Source organism: Brienomyrus brachyistius, chromosome 17, assembly GCF_023856365.1.
Source record: "Brienomyrus brachyistius isolate T26 chromosome 17, BBRACH_0.4, whole genome shotgun sequence".
Classification (NCBI taxonomy): Eukaryota; Metazoa; Chordata; class Actinopteri; order Osteoglossiformes; family Mormyridae; genus Brienomyrus; species Brienomyrus brachyistius.
In genome coordinates, this window is record NC_064549.1 from 18,866,462 (window position 1) to 18,886,553 (window position 20,092).

Sequence of the window (20,092 nt, forward strand, 5' to 3'; positions counted from 1 at the left end):
TCAAGCTCATTTGGGGAGAACTTAACTAATAGCTCAGAGTTGGTAAAATCCTATCTAGGTCTGATTTAAAGGAACCCAGGATTTTAGCTTGCACTACAGTAGCAGGAAGACTATTCCATACTCAAACCAGGCACTGTGTAAAGAAGTGCTTCCTCAAATTCATTTTAAAATGTTCTCCTGCTAATTTCCATTTATGGCCACAAGTTCCATCCATCCATCCATCCATCCATCCATCATCTACCGCTGAATCCAGGGTCGGGTCGCGGGGGCAGCAGTCTCAGTAGGGAGACCCAGACTTCCCTCTCCCCGGCCAGACATAGTCTCTCCAGCGTGTCCTGGGTCTTCCCCGGGGCCTCCTCCCAGTGGGACATGGGAGCCTCACCAGGGAGGCGTCCCAGAGGCATCCTAATCAGATGCCCGAGCCACCTCATCTGGCTCCTCTCGATGCGGAGGAACAGCGGCTCTACTCTGAGTCCCTCCCGAATGACTGAGCTCCTCACCCTATCTCTAAGGGAGAGCCCAGCCACCCTGCGGAGTAAACTCATTTCGGCCACTTGTACCCGTGATCTCGTTCTTTCGGTCACTACCCATAGCTCATGACCATAGGTGAGGGTAGGAACGTAGATCGACTGGTAAATCGAGAGCTTCGCCTTTTGGCTCAGCTCTCTCTTCACCATGACAGACCGATGCAGCGCCCGCATCACTGCTGACGCCGCACCGATCCGCCTGTCGATCTCCCGCTCCATTGTTCCCCCACTCGTGAACAAGACCCCGAGATACTTTAACTCCTCCACTTGGGGGAGGACCCCATCCCCAACCCGGAGAGAGCATTCTACCCTTTTCCGGCTAAGAACCATGGTCTCGGATTTGGAGGTGCTGATCCTCATCCCAGCCGCTTCACACTCGGCTGCGAACCGTCCCAATGAGAGTCGAAGGTCACGGTCCAATGAGGCCAACAGAACCACATCATCTGCAAAAAGCAGAGACCTAATCCTGAGACCACCAAACCGGACACCCTCAATGCCCTGGCTGCGCCTAGAAATTCTGTCCATAAAAACTATGAACAGAATCGGTGACAAAGGGCAGCCCTGACGGAGTCCAACCCTCACTGGAAACGAGTCCGACTTATTGCCGCCCATGCGGACCAGGCTCTGGCACCGGTCATACAGGGACCGAACCGCCCTTAAAAGGGAGCCCGGAACCCCATACTCCCGGAGCACTCCCCACATGACTCCCCGAGGGACACGGTCGAATGCCTTCTCCAAGTCCACAAAACACATGTAGACTGGTTGGGCAAACTCCCATGAACCCTCCAAAACCCTGCTGAGAGTATAGAGCTGGTCCACTGTTCCACGGCCAGGGCGAAAACCACACTGCTCCTCCTGAATCCGAGGTTCAACAGTCCGGCGGACCCTCCTCTCCAGGACCCCCGAATAGACCTTACCAGGGAGGCTGAGGAGTGTGATCCCCCTATAGTTGGAGCACACCCTCCGGTCCCCCTTCTTAAAGAGGGGGACCACCACCCCAGTCTGCCAGTCCAGAGGCACTGTCCCCGATGTCCACGCGATCCCGCAGATGCGTGTCAACCAGGACAGCCCCGCAACATCCAGAGCCTTGAGGAACTCCGGGCAGATCTCATCCACCCCCGGGGCCCGGAAACCGAGGAGCTTTTTAACCACCTCAGCGACCTCCGCCCCAGAGATAGGCGAGTCCACCCCCAAGTCCCCACACCCTGCTTCCATTACGGAAGGCGTGTCGGTGGGATTGAGAAGGTCTTCGAAGTATTCCCTCCACTGACCCAGAACGTCCCGAGTTGAGGTCAGCAGTGCACCATCCCCACCATAAACAGTGTTGATGTTGCACCGCTTCCCCGCCCTGAGCCGCCGGATGGTGGACCAGAACCTCCTCGAAGCCGTCCGGAAGTCGTTTTCCATGACCTCGCCAAACTCCTCCCACACCCGAGTTTTTACCTCAGCAACCGCCAAAGCCACATCCCGCTTGGCCTGCCGGTAGCCGTCAGCTGCGTCTGGAGTCCCACAGGCCAAAAAGGCCCGGTAGGACTCCTTCTTCAGCTTGACGGCATCCCTCACCACTGGTGTCCACCAGCGGGTTCAAGGATTCCCGCCGCGACAGGCACCGACCACCTTACGGCCACAGCTCCGGTCAGCCGCCTCCACAATGGAGGCGCAGAACATGGCCCATTCGGACTCAATGTCCCCTGCCTCCCCCGGGATATGGGAGAAGTTCTGCCGGAGGTAGGAGTTGAAACTCCTCCTGACAGGGGGTTCCGCCAGACGTTCCCAGCAGACCCTCACTATACGCTTGGGGCTGCCAGGCCTGGCCAGCTTCCTCCCCCACCAGCGGAGCCAACCCACCACCAGGTAGTGATCAGTTGACAGCTCCGCCCCTCTCTTCACCTGAGTGTCCAAGACATGCGGCCGCAAGTCCGACGACACGACTACAAAGTCGATCATCGAACTGCGGCCTAGGGTGTCCTGGTGCCAAGTGCACATGTGGAGACCCTTATGTTTGAACATGGTGTTCATTATGGACAATCCATGACGAGCACAGAAGTCCAACAACAAAGCACTGCTCGGGTTCAGGTCGGGGGCGCTTTCCAACACCCCTTCCAAGGACTCCAAAAAGGGTGGGTATTCTGAACTGCCGTTTGGCGCATAAGCGCCAACAACAGTCAGGACCCGTCCCCCCACCCGAAGGCGAAGGGAGGCTACCCTCTCGTCCACTGCAGTAAACCCCAATGTACAGGCACCCAGCCAGGGGGCAATAAGTATGCCCACGCCCGCTCGGCGCCTCTCCCCGTGGGCAACTCCAGAGTGGAAAAGGGTCCAACCCCCCTCAAGGAGACTGGTTCCAGAGCCCAAGCCGTGCGTCGAGGTGAGTCCGACTATATCTAGCCGGAACTTCGCAGCCTCGCGCACCAGCTCAGGCTCCTTCCCCATCAGAGAGGTGACAATCCATGTCCCTAGAGCTAGCTTCTGCAGCCGAGGATCGGACCGCCAAGGTCCCCGCCTTTGGCTGCCGCCCAACTTGCATCGCACCTGACCCCTATGGCCCCTCCCATGGGTGGTGAGCCCATTGGAGGGTGGCCACAAGTTCTATTATTTAAACCAATACTGAAATAGCTATTTTACTGAACAGCATCCAGACCTGTTAGAATCTAATATACCTGGATCATGTACCCCCTTAGTCTCCTTTGCTCGAGGCTAAACAGATTCAGCTCAGCTAATCTTTGCTCATAAGACATTCTTCTAAGACCAGGAATCATTCTCGTAGCCCTACGTTGCACCTTTTCCAAGGCAGCAATGTCCTTCATAAGGTAACATCCTATTGGCCTTTTTTCATTGCTTCCCAAGAAAAAAATATCAGTCTTCAGCTTGTGCAAAATGTGGCAACATGTCTATTAACAAAATCTAAGAAGTCATGGCATATTATGTTGGAGTATGCCATCTCCACCGGGTCCGTAGATGAGAAGAGATCACTCGGAGGCATGGATGAGCTTTCAAACAACCTTTATTCCAGCAGATCGATCTGGGAACTCTGCAATGCACCGTACCCCCCATAGAGTTCGACTCCCTTCTTGTTCACCACTTTTCTTATACCCCTTCTACAAGCAGCCCCCGCCTCTGTCTGTACTTTTCCACTTTCTGGCAGTTTCTGCTTATCTGGTGCCACACGTTGTTCTGCACGTTCCACTGCCCCTCACCCTAGTTATTGTGGCAACCGTATATTATCTGTCTAGCAACTGTCACTGCAGCCTGCGTCAAAAGATTAACTTTGGTACGCACAGAACCTCCCTATATGTCCTTGTTCCCATGCAGATATCTCTGTCTACAATTATTATTGATACATTGGTTACCGGTGACAATTTTACCGTTTTATCTCCAGCTAATTTCAGTCACCTCATACATCCCTTCTGTCCTCCTACAGCATTGAGGTTATCCCATAAGTTGCTGCTTTCTGTCCAAAACTTTCAATGAGGTGTAAAGGAGACCATACTTTCTTTGTGGATGGGCCCAAGTTATACAACATCCTCCCTCTTCATGTTCGATCAGGTCCCACCACTACGGGGTGCCGTTTGTAGAGGTACCACACATTTTTGTGCTTGCCACTGTTTCAACATTTAGTGCAGTTTTCTGAAATTTAGCTAGAAGTCAATAGTGTTGTGGATCATCAGATTTTTTTGCTGTGTAGATTATGTTCAGAATTCTTTAGCATATGTAAATATAAATGGTATGTCTATATATAAATATTAAATGTAAATGTTACTGTAAATATGTAAAACTTAAATGTAAATATAAATGTTAAATATAAATGTTAAATGTGTTAAATATGTTAAACGTAAATGTTAAATGTTAAATATAAATGTTAAATGTAGACTAAGTGTTGAGAAATTTTGCAAATTAGCCACGCTCATCTGCATAGAAATGGACGGTACCGACGAGAGCGCGCTAAGTGGTTGCAGGTTAGGGCTGATGCAGGACAACATGGCGAATTCCGCTCACTTAGAGGCCATAAAACGTGCAGTTTAGGCAGGTGTTCGCGCTGCATTACATGGTATTGCTACACAGCCAGGAGCAACATCATCTACACCTCCCACTGAGACATTGGGAAGTTATGAATGTAGTTTGGGGCGGGAGGTGGATCAGTAGTATTGTATAAATTGGCCTTAAATATTTCCCACCATGCTTTCCTTGGTGGCAGCAGTTCATAAGATGTTGCTGTTGAACGTTTTCTTCGGAAATAGCAAGAAATCGCTTGCAAAATAACAGGACCAATCGCAATAACTATGAGGACCATAATCCATTGCGGTTATCGGTCACTGCTATGCGTTACTCATTCACATATTGGTCAATACTGACACGCGAACGTGCCATCTTTCATGTGATGTGTTTAGTGATTTTCATCTGACAAGCAGAAAACTGAGGTAAGCAGTAATAATAGTAGAATGAAGGGGAACCAACAAGCCAACAAAAAGCTACCATACTCACAAATAAACAGCGTTTAGGCTCCCAGCCTAGAGTAGGCTGCTCCATCTCAGTCCCTGTCTCTTAGCCTAAGAGAGGCAACATCACCTGCACCAGGTCTTGCAACAGCCATCCCGCAGGGAATCCGAGTGGTCATGCCAGGTGTCCTGGTTCTGCCCTGCTCACTTTCAGGTGTCCTGACTGCGCCCTGCTCATTTCCCGCTGTCTTGTCAGCCCCTGCTTCATCTCTTGCCATCCTGTCAGCTCCTACTTCATTTCCTCATGTCCCTCCGACACCCACCTTGTGTCCTGTCTGCACTCATCTCCTGTTGTTACCTCGCAGACTCCTGGCTCCCTGCCAGCAGTTTCCGCATTCCCTGCAGGCCCCGACTCCATGGTAGCTGCCAGGCCAGGTTGGGTTAACCTGGAAGATGCCCCACCGGAGAACTTAGAGTGGGACCCTCTGGCATTGCCCTAAGTCCCGTTCCTTGAGCCCCCATCTCAGCACAAAGTCCACACTGACCCATTCCTAAGTGCATTGTGGTCAATGGTGTTGGCCTGGACAACTCTCCTGCTGAAGCCAAGGGAAGAGGACAGTTCCCCCGTCACCCTCCTGCTTCTGCCCTGCTGTCTCCTTAGCACCCTCTGATCCTGCTATCCCTTTGGTACCCTCTGATCCTACTAGGCCCTCAGTGCCCTCTAGCCCTATGGTTCAACTGAAGCTCTTGGGTCCCACAGTCCTGCCAGGTCCCACCTCGTCGATGATAGAGCTCAGGAGGGTCCACATACCAGGGTCGCTGCCCAGCTCTGGGAGACTTTCTAGACCTCCAGTCATACTTTGGTCCCTGTCCCGGTTCCCTGTCCTGCTTTGGTTTTGTCCTTGTGTCCCCTCTGGCCCCTTCCTGTCCCTGTCACCATGGTTGCTCTACCTGTCCAGCCTGTCCTGGTGTGTGTCTTGTTGGGTATCCTTTCTGCTATCCTTGGTTTTGCCTTGGTCTGTTCTGTGCCCTTAGTGCTGTCATTTGTCTTTTCCTATATCCTGGGTCTTGTCCGTCTGGTGTTCCTAGGTGTATTTTCAGTCTCTCCTGGTCAGTTGACTGTAGTTGATGTCTGACATTTGTTCCCCTGGTCCCTGGTCTGTTCTCCCTGGTGCCTGGTTCTGTCTTCGGTCTGTTTTTCCTGTTTTGTCTGTTTTTTGGTCCTGTTCGGTGTTGCTATTTCCTGTTGTCATTTTAGTCCCTGGTCTGACCCCGTCTGTTCCATACTTGTATTGCCCTGTGTCCTGTCTTGTTCTGTCCTGTAATGGCCTGATCGGGGGCTCAGCCCCTCTGGTCTTGTGTGGTTCTTTTTTTGACCCCTTTCAGCCTCGTTTGTTTCTCTGCTCCAATTCAGTTAAATAAAACCCCATTTTGTGCCAAATGCCCGCCATCATCCTGAATGCCATGACATTTTGTTACCTGTGAATTCCTGTATGTTTTACTGTGCTCTATATATAAAATGACTTGACTAGTATTTGTGGAAGAAAATGAACTTGTTTTCACCTAGGTGTTTGTTACTCTTCAGGAGATCCTGGGAACAGTGGTTACAGAGGTCATATTGGTCCCTGTGGCAGCAAGGGAGAAAGAGGACCATCTCATCCAGGTCCGATTGGACCTACTGGTGTCAAAGGTAACTGGTACTAGCTGAATTTTTCATTTAGAAGGATGGATCTCAATGAAATATTGGTTGCTTCGATGTAGTGTGAGTCACAAATTGCTTTTCATAGGTGATAAAGGCCAACCAGGCATTCCAGGTAAAAGATGCGTGGGTCTCCCAGGACGAGTGGGACTGAATGGGTGCCCAGGGATGACAGGGATAAAGGTTAGATGAATGGACCTGATACTAAGTCACTTTTTATGCTTTTACTGTTCAATAAATGCAATGTTTATGTTGACAGGGAAAAAGTAAAGTCGGACCACAAGGGTCCCCTGGTAGGCAGGGTCCATCAGGGGATGATGGCAGTCCTGGGCCTGCAGGTGACTTTGGGCAGCAAGGTGTGCTGGGTTCTCTTGGACGTCCTGGCCGCAAAGGAGAGTGCGGTGAACAGGGTATAGCTCCACGTACACTAATAAGAATAAAACAAACACACCAGTCCACATACATACAGTACACACTGACACAGTGGTCTGGAGGTAAGCCCAATGATCCTGGGCTTACATATATACTGTACCTCACCACTTGGTTTCTTCTGTTTCCAGGGAGCAAAGGATGGGATGGGTCTTGTGGTCCACCTGGAGATCCAGGGACATGCACAAAGGGATTCGAGGGCTCTGTAGGGTGTATTGGTCATAAAGGACCCAACGGTGAAACAGGCATGGCGTTTTTTATATTTTTAATATATTTTTATTTAACGTGACAATAACTACTGGAAAAGATGACATTTCAGTAGAAAAACACTTGGTGTGAGAGAGGGACTAAACAGACACTGGAAACAGACACTGAACTTCTGTAGCTTTTGGGCTGAATGTTAGAATTTTGTCAAGGCAAAATACAATAATTTATACATTTAGAATGAGGGACAAACACAGTACAGTACCAGTAAAAGTTTGAAAACATTTGCTAGGGTTTTACACCATATACTTCTGCTTGAAATGAAAAAAAAAAATAGAAACACATTACAATAAACAAAGCAAAACAGAAGAGACATCAAAACAGTGTTCTAGAAAATTTAGTCTTGGATTCTTCGTAATAGCCAGCTCCAGAGATATTGGGTACTTTGGGGTGCTTTTTGCTTTAACTCCTTTGTCCTGTTCATCTAATTGATGTTTTATGGCACTAAGGCTGTAGACTAAGCAAGCCAGGACATTTGTTTACATTTTTCTTTACTTTCTTCGTCAGTTAGTTCTTCCATATTTTGTGGCATATTTGGGTCATTATTATTATTGAAGAATGAAGGACATCCCAATCAGCCATCATACTGATGGAGTGATGTGTTTTTGATGGGTTGTGACAGTCTGTTGGCTGAGGTTGCCAGGGATTTGGTAAAGATCATGAACTCTCCCATGAGCAAAGCATACCCATGATACTATGATACTATAATCTTTGTACTCAGCAGTGAGAACCACACCTGCAGAATTGACTGTCACGTCTGTAAAAAACAAGTGTATGCATGTAAACATTATGTTACTACAGGTTGCACATAAAATTTTTATAATTGAATTTGCTTCTCATGCAGTTACTTTAATGCTAGTTTTATAGTTGTAATGTGACTTCTTTTATAGGGCCAAGAGGACATAAAGGGGTAAAAGGAAACTCTGGTGAACCAGGACAGGGTGTTCTGGGTCCAACTGGGGAACCAGGATGCCCAGGATTCAATGGATCACTTGGCTCAAGAGGACTTATTGGGCGGAAAGGGTTTCCAGGCCTATGTGGTCTTCCTGGGTCCCCCGGTAAAATACCACACACACACACACACACACACACACATCTTTCAAACTTTGCATAGTATTATAAGAAACTACAGAGTTAAGATACAGCCAAAACTTTTCTCACACATGCAACATGTTTCACAAATACTTACGATCTCTTTCGCACAAATGCAATGTACTTTGCAAATATAAATTACCAGCTTCTCACGAAAAATTAAGTGCAGAAAATATGACCTTTCTGTTTATAGATCATAATACTTTTCGCATGATTATTCACATTTCATTTACATACCTTTTGCATTCACATACTTCAGTGACAGACCAGTTATTACACTATCCTGGAGGCAAAAGTGGGACCTACCTAATGCTATGTACTAATAAAACGGTGGTTAAGTGAATTAATTGAGCAGTCGCAGTCTTTAAGATATAACTCTTTCTTATAAATCAATGCCATGGTGACCTCATTACTGTTACTACAACCCAGTGGAAACTAGCGCATTGAGGACATTGATGCAATTGTATGCCTCACCTTTTTTTTCATAATTTACATCCCACTTTCAATGATTTTCTTTTATCTCACCAACCTCAGCTCCTCATAAATGCATTTCATTGTACTTTTATTTTCCATAGTAATAGTATTAAAATCGTAGTTCGCATGCCATGGCCTTTTATAGAAAATACATTCCTCTGTTTTCTCAGGGGTCAGAGGCCAACCTGGAAGCCCAGGTAATGCTGGACGTCCTGGGCTTGATGGCTTCCCTGGTTCCCCTGGAGAACCTGGAATAAAAGGTACGGGGGAGTCTTGCAAATACAGCCTTAACTAACATTGCTTTTTCATTATGTTCTGATCCACACTAAGTGAATTCTGACTTACATACATACACTTGCCCCAATTACAGGAATGAAATTGAAAATTAGAGTCAACTACAGCAACCCTGAGGTGAAACCATTAGCATAAACAATGCAACTAAGAATCAAAATTCCCCCAAAATGTGTAGAAAAATTGCCATTTATCTTAAAAAAATAATTCTTTCAAGAGCATTATATTCATAATCAAGAAATCTTTCGAGAACATTTGGAGCAAAATTATTGGCACCGCTGAGTAATGTCTTAAGTAAGACCAAAGATTTGCATCCTTGGTGAAAAAACACGTGTTCATATTGCTCCTGTTGCACAGAAAGTCATGTGTTTTCTACGACCATTTCTTGTTTCTCACACACACTTACATGACATCACATGCATGCAAAATGCCTTTGTCATTCATCTACATGGGCAAATTGAAAGAGCATTCATCTCAAATGAAATTACAGGTTGTTAACGTTTACACATTAGGTAATGGCAGTAGAAAGATTGAGAAGTAGTTAAAAATACCACTGAGTACATTCAGGGCAATTACTCAAAAAATGCATGTTTGTCTGTAAGAGGACACATCAGCATACTGCCACCGCCCACAGTGCCATTTATAGTGAGGGGTAAAAAGGAACCCAAAAATCACAGTTTTTAGGTCACAATATGCTTGAATCTTGGGACACCACCTGCACTTCCAGAAGCTTTTTGGAAGAATTTCTATTTGGAGGTGTTGCCCAAGATCTCTCTAGAATTGCTTTACAACCTAGTTAAAAGAGGCTCAATGCTGTTGTCCTTGCCAGGGGAGGTTTTACTAAATATTAAAAGTGAGGTTGCCAATATTTGTGAAACCTATATTTTCCATAAAAAAATATATAAATTAAATAAAGTAAATCTTGGTCTTTAAAAAAAAAACTTAGTTGTGTTAAATAAAATAAGGCTTGTTTGAGATCAAAATACTGCTCATAGCTTTTTAAGATCATCTTAATGTATATTAATGTTAAATTCACTTTCATGAGGGTCACCAGTGATAATGAAGTTGACTATATTGTGGTGTGACACCTGGCAGGAACCATGGGCTGCACTGGGCCAAAGGGCTATAGAGGCAGCCCAGGACCAGCTGGGGAGCGCGGGAACCCTGGGGCTTGTGGGGTGACGGTCAGCATTGATATTTTGGGAGATGATGGGGACTCTGGTAATCCAGGTAAATACATGAAATGTTCCTGTTACAAGGTACTGATCCTTCTGGCAATTCAGCTAACTGTCTTACTGTCTGTACATGCAGTGAAATCCATTGATAATCTTGGCATAATTTGTTGTCCAATAGGCATACAAGGGGGTATTGGCCTTAAAGGAGACCCAGGAAGTCAAGGACTGAGTGGGCAATGTGGGAGGAATGGTAACCCTGGATGTCCTGGCCAACAAGGTGCTTAATTGTATCCTTCAGTTATATTACATTTCAGCTCTGCTTGATGTATAAGACCAGCACTGGCCTGCCCTATAGGTGACATAGGTGATTACCTACTGTAGGATGTCTTTTGACTAGGGGGTGTGAAAGAGTGAGTGGAAAAAAGAATCAGAAAAAATACCTCTCTTTGAATTCTGTGACATTATTTATAATTATTATAAATATATTTTTATATATCATTTATATTATTTATAATTATTTGCACCGTTTTTATTTTTTCTTCTGACATTTGATGACCAATTTTTAAACTGACAAAAAGTATTTTCTGCTGCTCTGGGTGGTAGTTGGGGGGGAGGTGGGAAACTCATCCAGGGCACTAAGACACCCAGGGCTGACCCTGTATGAAACCATACTTTCATTCCGTACTTGAATACTTTAAGTTGCTTAATTTAAAACATAACTGTACCTGACTTATAGTTTTGCTATTTTTGTGTTCTATGTTTTATGGCAATAAACATATGAAGGGGAAAGCATAAGAAAAGTGCCTGGTACCCACTGTCTGATGAAGTGCAGGATCGTTGATGCTTCAGGCCCCTCTATTGCTGCATGAATAGATCAAAATTGTCATGAATTCCACAAAATACCAGACTGATTTAGTCAAACACCTACTGTAGCTGCCTCTGTCAGAAGGTTGAAACTTGTATACAGATGGACCTTTCAGCAAGATAATGATCTCAAACCTACACCGAAGTCAACACAGAAATGATTGCCAGAACAAAATCTAGGCCAGTGGTATCAAACTCATTTTAGTGAGTTTAGCCACACAATGAAACTTGTCCAAACTCGTGTGGGCCCCATAAAAGTAATGTTTGCTGGGTTATTAAAACCACATTTACGCCCTTAGTATTTGTTCTACTGTGTTTGTTTCAATTTGCTAAATTTTGTTTTTAGTTTTTTTAGTTTCGGTAGTAGAGTTTTCTTTTTCTCCCAGTAGAGGTATGTTAATTCCATTGATCATAAATCATGTACAATCAAATAAACAGAGTGGAATGCTTTATAAATTCTTATGAACGTTATACAAATAATCAATTGTTTTCTCATATACACAATCAAACGCTTAATGATGCAACATTAAGTCTGCTTAAAACAAAATAATAATAAAAAAAACAGTAATCATTTCAGTGACCAGAATTTATGGGGCACCAAGTATCCAGCACTCAATGTCATGCTTGAAATACAATATGTCTCACAAAAAGCATTATTTAATGACAAAATCAAGTAATGTCTTGCTGCATTTTGTACAGAGAAAGACAAACTCCAGTTACATTTTTTCCAGAGAAGCATAACGACTCCATGCACAGAAATCAAAAGGAATGCTTCATTTGCACAGAACTGATACTAGCACCTTGCATTTTATGGACAGAAGAAAGTAATTTCATTCACAAAATGCATTTCTTCAACTAAATAAATTCATTTTGTGTACAAAATGAATTTTGTGAATGAAAGGAATTTGTTTTGTGACCAAAGTGCATTTTGTGACCTAAATTTCATTTTGCGTACAAAATGCATTTCTTGAATAAAAGAAAGATATTTTGGGGACGAAATAGATTTTGTCACCTAAATAATTCCAGTTTGTGTGTTTGATCTCAGTTGTTGGGGACAGTGTTATTCAGGGGAAAATGACTTGGTAACAGCCTACAATTGGAAGAAACTGGAGTTTTTTCATTGGCTTCGCTTACAAATGTTAAAAATGTAATAAAAATAGTGACAATATGGAGTACATACTCACAGTAAAAGTATGAGCCCAGGAGTTATTTGTATTTTATTACCTTTAAATTTATGTTACGCATAATTACACGTCTGCAAAATCAAAGCCGGCTCTCCACCTTCTGGTCATTGGAAGGTACTACTCCCCCCACAGGCACTTGCCACCACATGCATTTCATGACTCAGTGTAGCACTTACTACATGTTTAGATAAACAGGATCGGGCTCTAGGCTCAGGGAGCAGTTATATACAGGTAACTAACAATGACACAAGCTTGGGTTTAAATGCCAGCTTATTTAATAGAAATATAAAATGGTACAGGGGGCGGCATGGTGGTGCAGTGGTTAGCACTGTTGCCTCACACCTCTGGTACCCAGGTTCAAGTCTCCGCCTGGGTCACATGTGTGTGGAGTTTGCATGTTCTCCCTGTGTCGTCGTGGGGTTTCCTCCGGGTACTCCGGTTTCCCCCCACAGTCCAAAGACATGCTGAGGCTAATTGGACTTGCTAAATTGTCTATAGGTGTGCATGTGTGTGTGAATGGTGTGTGAGTGTGCCCTGCGATGTGCTGGCCCCCCATCCTGGGTTGTTCCCTACCTCGTGCCCATTGCATAGGCTCCAGACCCCCCATGACCCAGTGGGATAAGCAGTTTGGAAAATGCATGGATGGATGGATAAAATGGTACAAAACATTATCTATAGACACACACATTTAACATGGAACATACAAAATCACTCCTCTCCTGGAGCCGACACCTTATTGTGGTGGAGAGGTTTGCGTGTTCCCGTGATCTCAGGAGCTATGTTGTCTGGGGCTTTATGCCCCTGGTAGGGTCACCCAAGGCAAACAGGTCCTGGGTGAGGAACCAGACGAAGTGCGGCTCAAATAACCCCTATGAAGAAGCACAGCATGGACACACGTTTTCCCTTGCCCGGACGCGGGTCACCGGGCCCCCCCCCTGGAGCCAGGCCTGGGGGTGGGGCTCGATGGCGAGCGCCTGGTGGCCAGGCCCACACCCATGGGGCCTGGTCGGGCACAGCCCGAACAAGGCAAGTGGGTCCCCCTTCCAATGGGCTCACCACCCATGGGAGGGGCCATAGGGGTCGGGTGCAATGGGATCAGGGCGGCAGCCAAAGGCAGGGACCTTGGCGGTCCGATCCTCGGCTACAGAAGCTAGCTCTAGGGACATGGAATATCACCTCTCTGATGGGGAAGGAGCCTGAGCTGGTGCACGAGGTTGGGAAATTCCGACTAGATATAGTCGGGCTCACCTCGACGCACGACTTGGGCTCTGGAACCAGTCTCCTCGAGGGGGGTTGGACCCTTTTCCACTCTGGAGTTGCCCGCGGGGAGAGGCGCCGAGCGGGCGTGGGCATACTTATTGCCCCCAGGCTGGGTGCCTGTACATTAGGGTTTACCGCAGTAGACCAGAGGGTAGCCTCCCTTCGCCTTCGGGTGGGGGGACGGGTTCTGACTGTTGTTTGCGCTTATGCGCCAAACGGCAGTTGAGAATACCCACCCTTTTTGGAGTCCTTGGAAGGGGTGTTGGAGAGCGCTCCTCCTGAGGACTCTCTTGTTCTGCTGGGGGACTTCAATGCTCACGTGGGCAACGACAGCGAGACCTGGAGCGGCGTGATTGGGAGGAACGACCCCCCGATCTGAACCCGAGCGGTGTTTTGTTATTGGACTTCTGTGCTCGTCACGGATTGTCCATAATGAACACCATGTTCAAGCATAAGGGTGTCCATATGTGCACTTGGCACCAGGACACCCTAGGCCGCAGTTCGATAATCGACTTTGTAGTCGTGTCATCGGACTTGCAGCCGCATGTCTTGGACACTCGGGTGAAGATTGGGGCGGAGCTGTCAACTGATCACTACCTGGTGGTGGGTTGGCTCCGCTGGTGGGGGAGGAAGCCGGCCAGGCCTGGCAGGCCCAAGCGTATAGTGAGGGTTTGCTGGGAACGTCTGGCAGAACCCCCTGTCAGGGAGAGTTTCAATTCCTACCTCCGGCAGAACTTCTCCCATATCCCGGGGGAGACGGGGGACATTGAGTCTGAATGGGCCATGTTCCGTGCCTCCATTGTGGAGGCGGCTGACCGGAGCTGCGGCCGTAAGGTGGTCGGTGCCTGTCGCGGCGGCAATCCCCGAACCCGCTGGTGGACAGCGGTGGTAAGGGATGCCGTCAAGCTGAAGAAGGAGTCCTATCGGGCCTTTTTGGCCTGTGGGAGTCCAGAGGCAGCTGACAGCTACCGGCAGCCAAGCGGGATGCGGCTTTGGTGGTTGCTGAAGCAAAAACTCGGGCGTGGGAGGAGTTTGGCGAGGCCATGGAGAACGACTTCCGGACGGCTTCGAGGAGATTCTGGTCCACCATCCGGCGATTCCGGGCGGGAAAGCGGTGCAGCATCAACACTATTTATGGTGGGGATGGTGCGCTGCTGACCTCAACTCGGGACGTCTTGGGTCGGTGGAAGGAATACTTCGAAGACCTCCTCAATCCCACCGACACTCCTTCCGATATGGAAGCAGAGTGTGGGGACTTGGGGGTGGACTCGCCTATTTCTGGGGCGGAGGTCACTGAGGTGGTCAAACAGCTCCTCGGTGGCCGAGCCCCGGGGGTGGATGAGATTCGCCCGGAGTTCCTTAAGGCTCTGGATGCTGTGGGGCTGTCCTGGCTGACACGCATCTGCGGCATCGCGTGGACATGGGAGGCAGTGCCTCAGGACTGGCAGACCGGGGTGGTGGTCCCCCTCTTTAAGAAGGGGGACCGGAGGGTGTGCTCCAACTATAGGGGGATCACACTCCTCAGCCTCCCTGGTAAGGTCTATTCGGGGGTGCTGGAGAGGAGGGTCCGCCGGATTGTCGAGCCTCGGATTCAGGAGGAGCAGTGTGGTTTTCGCCCTGGCCGTGGAACAGTGGACCAGCTCTATACTCTCAGCAGGGTTTTGGAGGGTTCATGGGAGTTTGCCCAACCAGTCTACATGTGTTTTGTGGACTTGGAGAAGGCATTCGACCATGTCCCTCGGGGAGTCCTGTGGGGAGTGCTCCGGGAGTATGGGGTTCCGGGCTCCCTTTTAAGGGCGGTTCGGTCCCTGTATGACCGGTGCCAGAGCCTGGTCCGCATGGGCGGCAATAAGTCGGACTTGTTTCCGGTGAGGGTTGGACTCCGTCAGGGCTGCCCTTTGTCACCGATTCTGTTCATAGCTTTAATGGACAGAATTTCTAGGCGCAGCCAGGGCGTTGAGGGTGTCCGGTTCGGTGACCTCAGGATTAGGTCTCTGCTTTTTGCGGATGATGTGGTTCTGTTAGCCTCATCGGACCATGACCTTCAGCTCTCACTGGGGCAGTTCGCAGCCGAGTGTGAAGCGGTTGGGATGAGAATCAGCACCTCTAACTCCGAGACCATGGTTCTCAGCCGGAAAAGGGTAGAATGCTCTCTCCAGGTTGGAGATGGGGTCCTCCCCCAAGTGGAGGAGTTTAAGTATCTCGGGATCTTGTTCAAGAGTTGGGGAACGATGGAGCGGGAGGTCGACAGGCGGATCGGTGCGGCGTCTGCAGTCATGCGGGTGCTGCATCGGTGTGTCATGGTGAAGAGAGAGCTGAGCCAAAAGGCGAAGCTCTCAATTTACCAGTCGATCTACGTTCCTACACTCACCTATGGTCATGAGCTATGGGTAGTGACCGAAAGAACGAGATCGCGGGTGCAAGCGGCCGAAATGAGTTTACTCCGCAGGGTGGCTGGACTCTCCCTTAGAGATAGGGTGAGGAGTTCAGTCATTCGGGAGGGAGTCAGAGTAGAGCCGCTGCTCCTCCACATTGAGAGGAGCCAGATGAGGTGGCTCGGGCATCTGATCCGGATGCCTCCGGGACGCCTCCCTGGGGAGGTGTTCCGGGCATGTCCCACTGGGAGGAGGCCCCGGGGAAGACCCAGGACACGCTGGAGAGACTATGTCTCTCGGCTGGCCTGGGAACGCCTCGGGGTCCCCCCAGAGGAGCTAGAACAAGTGGCCGGGGAGAGGGAAGTCTGGGCCCGACCCCGGATAAGCGGAGGAAAATGGATGGATGGATGGATGGATGGATGGATGGATGGATACAAAATCACATGCAACTTAAGGCACTGAATTAACCTAAATCCCACCCCTTTCCCTTCAGGAGAGGAAGGAATGGTAATTTCTCTAGTTTTCACTTTAACTTACTGTAAACATATTATTATTATTTTTTCATCCAAATTGGGTTCTGTTTAGATTTCCAGTTGTATCTCAATTATAAGCTCTTATTCAATTCCTATTGTAATACTGATAACAGTAAGTTATTTTATCTCTATTTATACTGTTTTAACTTAATAGGCCTAATTTATAATCAAGGGCCCAGTATTACTTACCTAAGGACAACTAATCAGTAACCTATTAAGTTTAGCATTTGTAGGCTCGTATCAAACCCATTTCCAGCATGGTAGGAATGGTAATTCAGTCACATACAAAATTGAACATAACATTCACAACTGAGTAATTCAAACATTTGCTATGGACAAGCGTAGTGAATAAAATTACGGTTTTTTTTCATGCTTTGTACCAAATTCCATACGTGTTTTACATAAATTTGTCATTTCTGTAAACCTGGAGCACAGGGGTTGAATACTTATGAAAACAGCATGTATTTATTTTGATCTTTTTTGTGTTAGTAGACAACTGGCCAATTTTGCCATTTGAAAATATAATAGAGAGTTCTCAACATAAATGTTGTGTGAGAAAATTGTGAATATATTTTTTTAATACTCCAATCGTCATAAGTTTTAGGGGGTTGAACACTTTTACAAGCTTTATATTGATGTAAATGGTCTCTACAATCTCAGGCCCAAAGTACTTGCCAAAGGGAGACATTACTCTTCTTTAATCTGCCTGAAACATCTCATTGGAATTCCAGGGCTTTCTTTCTTGAGTTGGTGAGGTCACCTCATAGTACAATCCTTACGGGCCACCTACCTGCAAGGCGCAGACTGCAAGACAGGGGTCGGAACATGTAGGGCTAAGTTGGCCAATCAAAGCACACTGAACTCATTGGGGGTGCAGCTTAAAGCTGTAACAGAGTGATGGTTATAGACAGAGTGAACAGTATTGCATAGTACGAGAAAAATAATGTGTATTTGGAACATTGAAGCATGTAAATCTATTCTAGTAGACCCCAAAAATAAAATTATGAGCACTGAAAATGAGCATAATAGAGCCACTTTAACTCACAATGATCACAATGATATTTTATTTAAAATATAAATGTTGAATTCTTTCAACTTCAACCACTCTATATGTAATAACATATTGTGTGTTTTGTATTGTTTGATGTGTTGAAGAATAATGTTTATGCACAATGAATGACTTAATAATGTAAAGGGAAGTGGAAATATGTTGCTATGTCATTAAGCAGCCAGTTATTCTCAAGCTGGATTTCCTGAAAACATGACTTCCGAAGTGCCCTGTGTTTCCTTTTTACGATTCTTTTATCTTTAGTAAATTTGTACGAATGTATATCGATTGGGCCTTTTTTTCACAGGTCCACCTGGGGATCCAGGAGTTGATGGGCCCAATGGAAATATAGGTTTTCCAGGAGCCAGTGGCGCACCTGGCAAAGCAGGATTGCCAGGTAACTGTAGCACTCATACACATACATTAATATAACCGAATGACTTCTTCAAAACAGTACACCCATGTATATTTAGACTACATAGTCTTTGATTAACACTCATAACACTTACAACTAGTCGTTGGTCAGATGGTCAGCAATATGCTTGATTGTATTCTCAGGATGCAAAGGAGCTAAGGGTGATGCTGGTGCTCAGGGCACCGCTGGCTGTCAAGGACCGATGGGCGCTCATGGACTAAAAGGACAAAAAGGTGAACCCAGCCCCCCTGGATATGGCCAAAAAGGAGCAAGAGGAGCAAAGGTATGGGTGTCCGCTTACTGTCAGAAAGCCTTTTGACACCTACCCTATAACTAGACCCAGCTCAGTACATCAAAAATGTGTTCCATTTTCTATTTTTTAAGATTATGACATTACTCCATCTCACCTGATGCTATATAGTTTAACATCAACCAGCTTACTAGTGCTTTTAAACCAGCACTACACAATTGCTGAATTTAACTTTTATTGGTCTTCATTGTATAGATGGCACTACTTTCGCTCTCACAATTAAAAGGGTTGCAATAGTATTGCGCAGTCGCCTCACGCCACCATCTTAGTACATTTTCAGTCATGGTAATTGAGTACTCAGAGAATGCAACCTAGTTTGGTTAAGTCGGGCTTTATTCTGACACCAGTCAATTTCAGTACACTACTTACGGCGACGTAAAATAATCTCTGTTCATCTGTGTCTAATTTTTCCTGTCTTTTTGCATCTTCATATTTCACAAAGTCACCTGCATTACCTCTCCCACCACATCCATAAACTCACTCTTAGTTCTTCCTCTTCTCCTCTTGCCAGCAACCTTCTGCCATCATACCCAGCACCTCTCCTCTGTACATGTCCAATCCAATGCAATCTCACCTCTCTGTCTTTATTTCTAAACTATCCAACCTGAGCTGTCCCTCTAATATCCTCATTCCTAATCCTATCCATCCTCGTCACTCCGACGCAAATCATAACATCTTTAACTCTGCCATCTCCTGTCTTTTCATCGGTGCCACTGTCTCTAACCGATATAACATAGCTGGTCTCACATCTTGTAGACCTTCCGTTTTGCTCTTGCTGATACCCGTCTGTCCCTCTACCCTGCCACTCCACCCAGTCCACCTTGCCTGCACTCTCTGCTTCACCTCTCTTCCACACTCCCCCCTTACTCTGAATTGTTGACCCCAAGTATTTAAACTCCTCCACATTCGCCAACTTTAGTCCCTGCATCCTCACCATTCTGCTGTCATTCATGCACATGTTTTACGTCTCAAGACATGTATTCTGTCTTATGGATAACACTGAACAAAACCATGGGTAACACTAAAGCAAATGAAAGCAACTAAAAGTCTGCAGGTGTAATTTATTCAGAGGGAAAGTGTGGATGAAAGTACAAGAATAAATTTCATGCTTATTATTATATATTGTTTTTTTGTTATTTCATTTTCGTCACAATGTTCACTTCATTATTTTGCTTTGCAGTGTTTAACACTACAATGCTGTGCCTGCTTTTACAATAAATCTGGTTTTATCCTGAATGATTCCCAGCCATAAACAATACCCATATTTATCTTAAATGAGAAGATTCTAATTTATGTTTTAGCACATATCTTTCACTTAATGTCCATTCTGACACATGGCCTGTGGCTTCCATTTAGTTTTTTTTTTTTTCTTCAGCTGTTTTTTTCAATCAGTAGTTATTTTTTGTACTTTGACAGGCTGGTTATGCTTTTAAGGAGCTATTCCCATATAAGCCTTTAGCCTTTCTTTAGTCGTTTTCACAGTTTGTTTTCAGTGACTCTGAATTTGTAAATTTGTGTCCCATTTAGATTTTTTAAACATTTCTCCAAATATAGAAAACTACTGTATGGTATTTCATATGTCATTCCTATTAAACTTACATTGAATTGGAATCTAATAATATTGGATTGAATCACATCGTTTACTTGTGAATCACAATCAAATTGAGTTGGGGCATCTGTGCCAATTCCCAGCCCTAATCATTACAATTAATTCCT

General features: G+C 46.3%; 1 protein-coding gene across 1 annotated transcript in view; it reads left to right on the top strand.

Annotated features, from left to right (window-relative positions):
* The window catches only part of LOC125711302 (collagen alpha-1(IV) chain-like), a 105,414-nt gene that overhangs the window by 62,293 nt on the left and 23,029 nt on the right, over positions 1-20,092 (top strand). The window contains exons 28-37 of the mRNA XM_048980086.1: positions 6,549-6,653; positions 6,751-6,845; positions 6,922-7,072; positions 7,223-7,336; positions 8,246-8,413; positions 9,092-9,181; positions 10,308-10,442; positions 10,566-10,664; positions 17,959-18,048; positions 18,210-18,349. Coding sequence (XP_048836043.1) covers positions 6,549-6,653; positions 6,751-6,845; positions 6,922-7,072; positions 7,223-7,336; positions 8,246-8,413; positions 9,092-9,181; positions 10,308-10,442; positions 10,566-10,664; positions 17,959-18,048; positions 18,210-18,349 — 1,187 coding nt within the window. The remainder of the gene's footprint in view (positions 1-6,548; positions 6,654-6,750; positions 6,846-6,921; positions 7,073-7,222; positions 7,337-8,245; positions 8,414-9,091; positions 9,182-10,307; positions 10,443-10,565; positions 10,665-17,958; positions 18,049-18,209; positions 18,350-20,092) is intronic.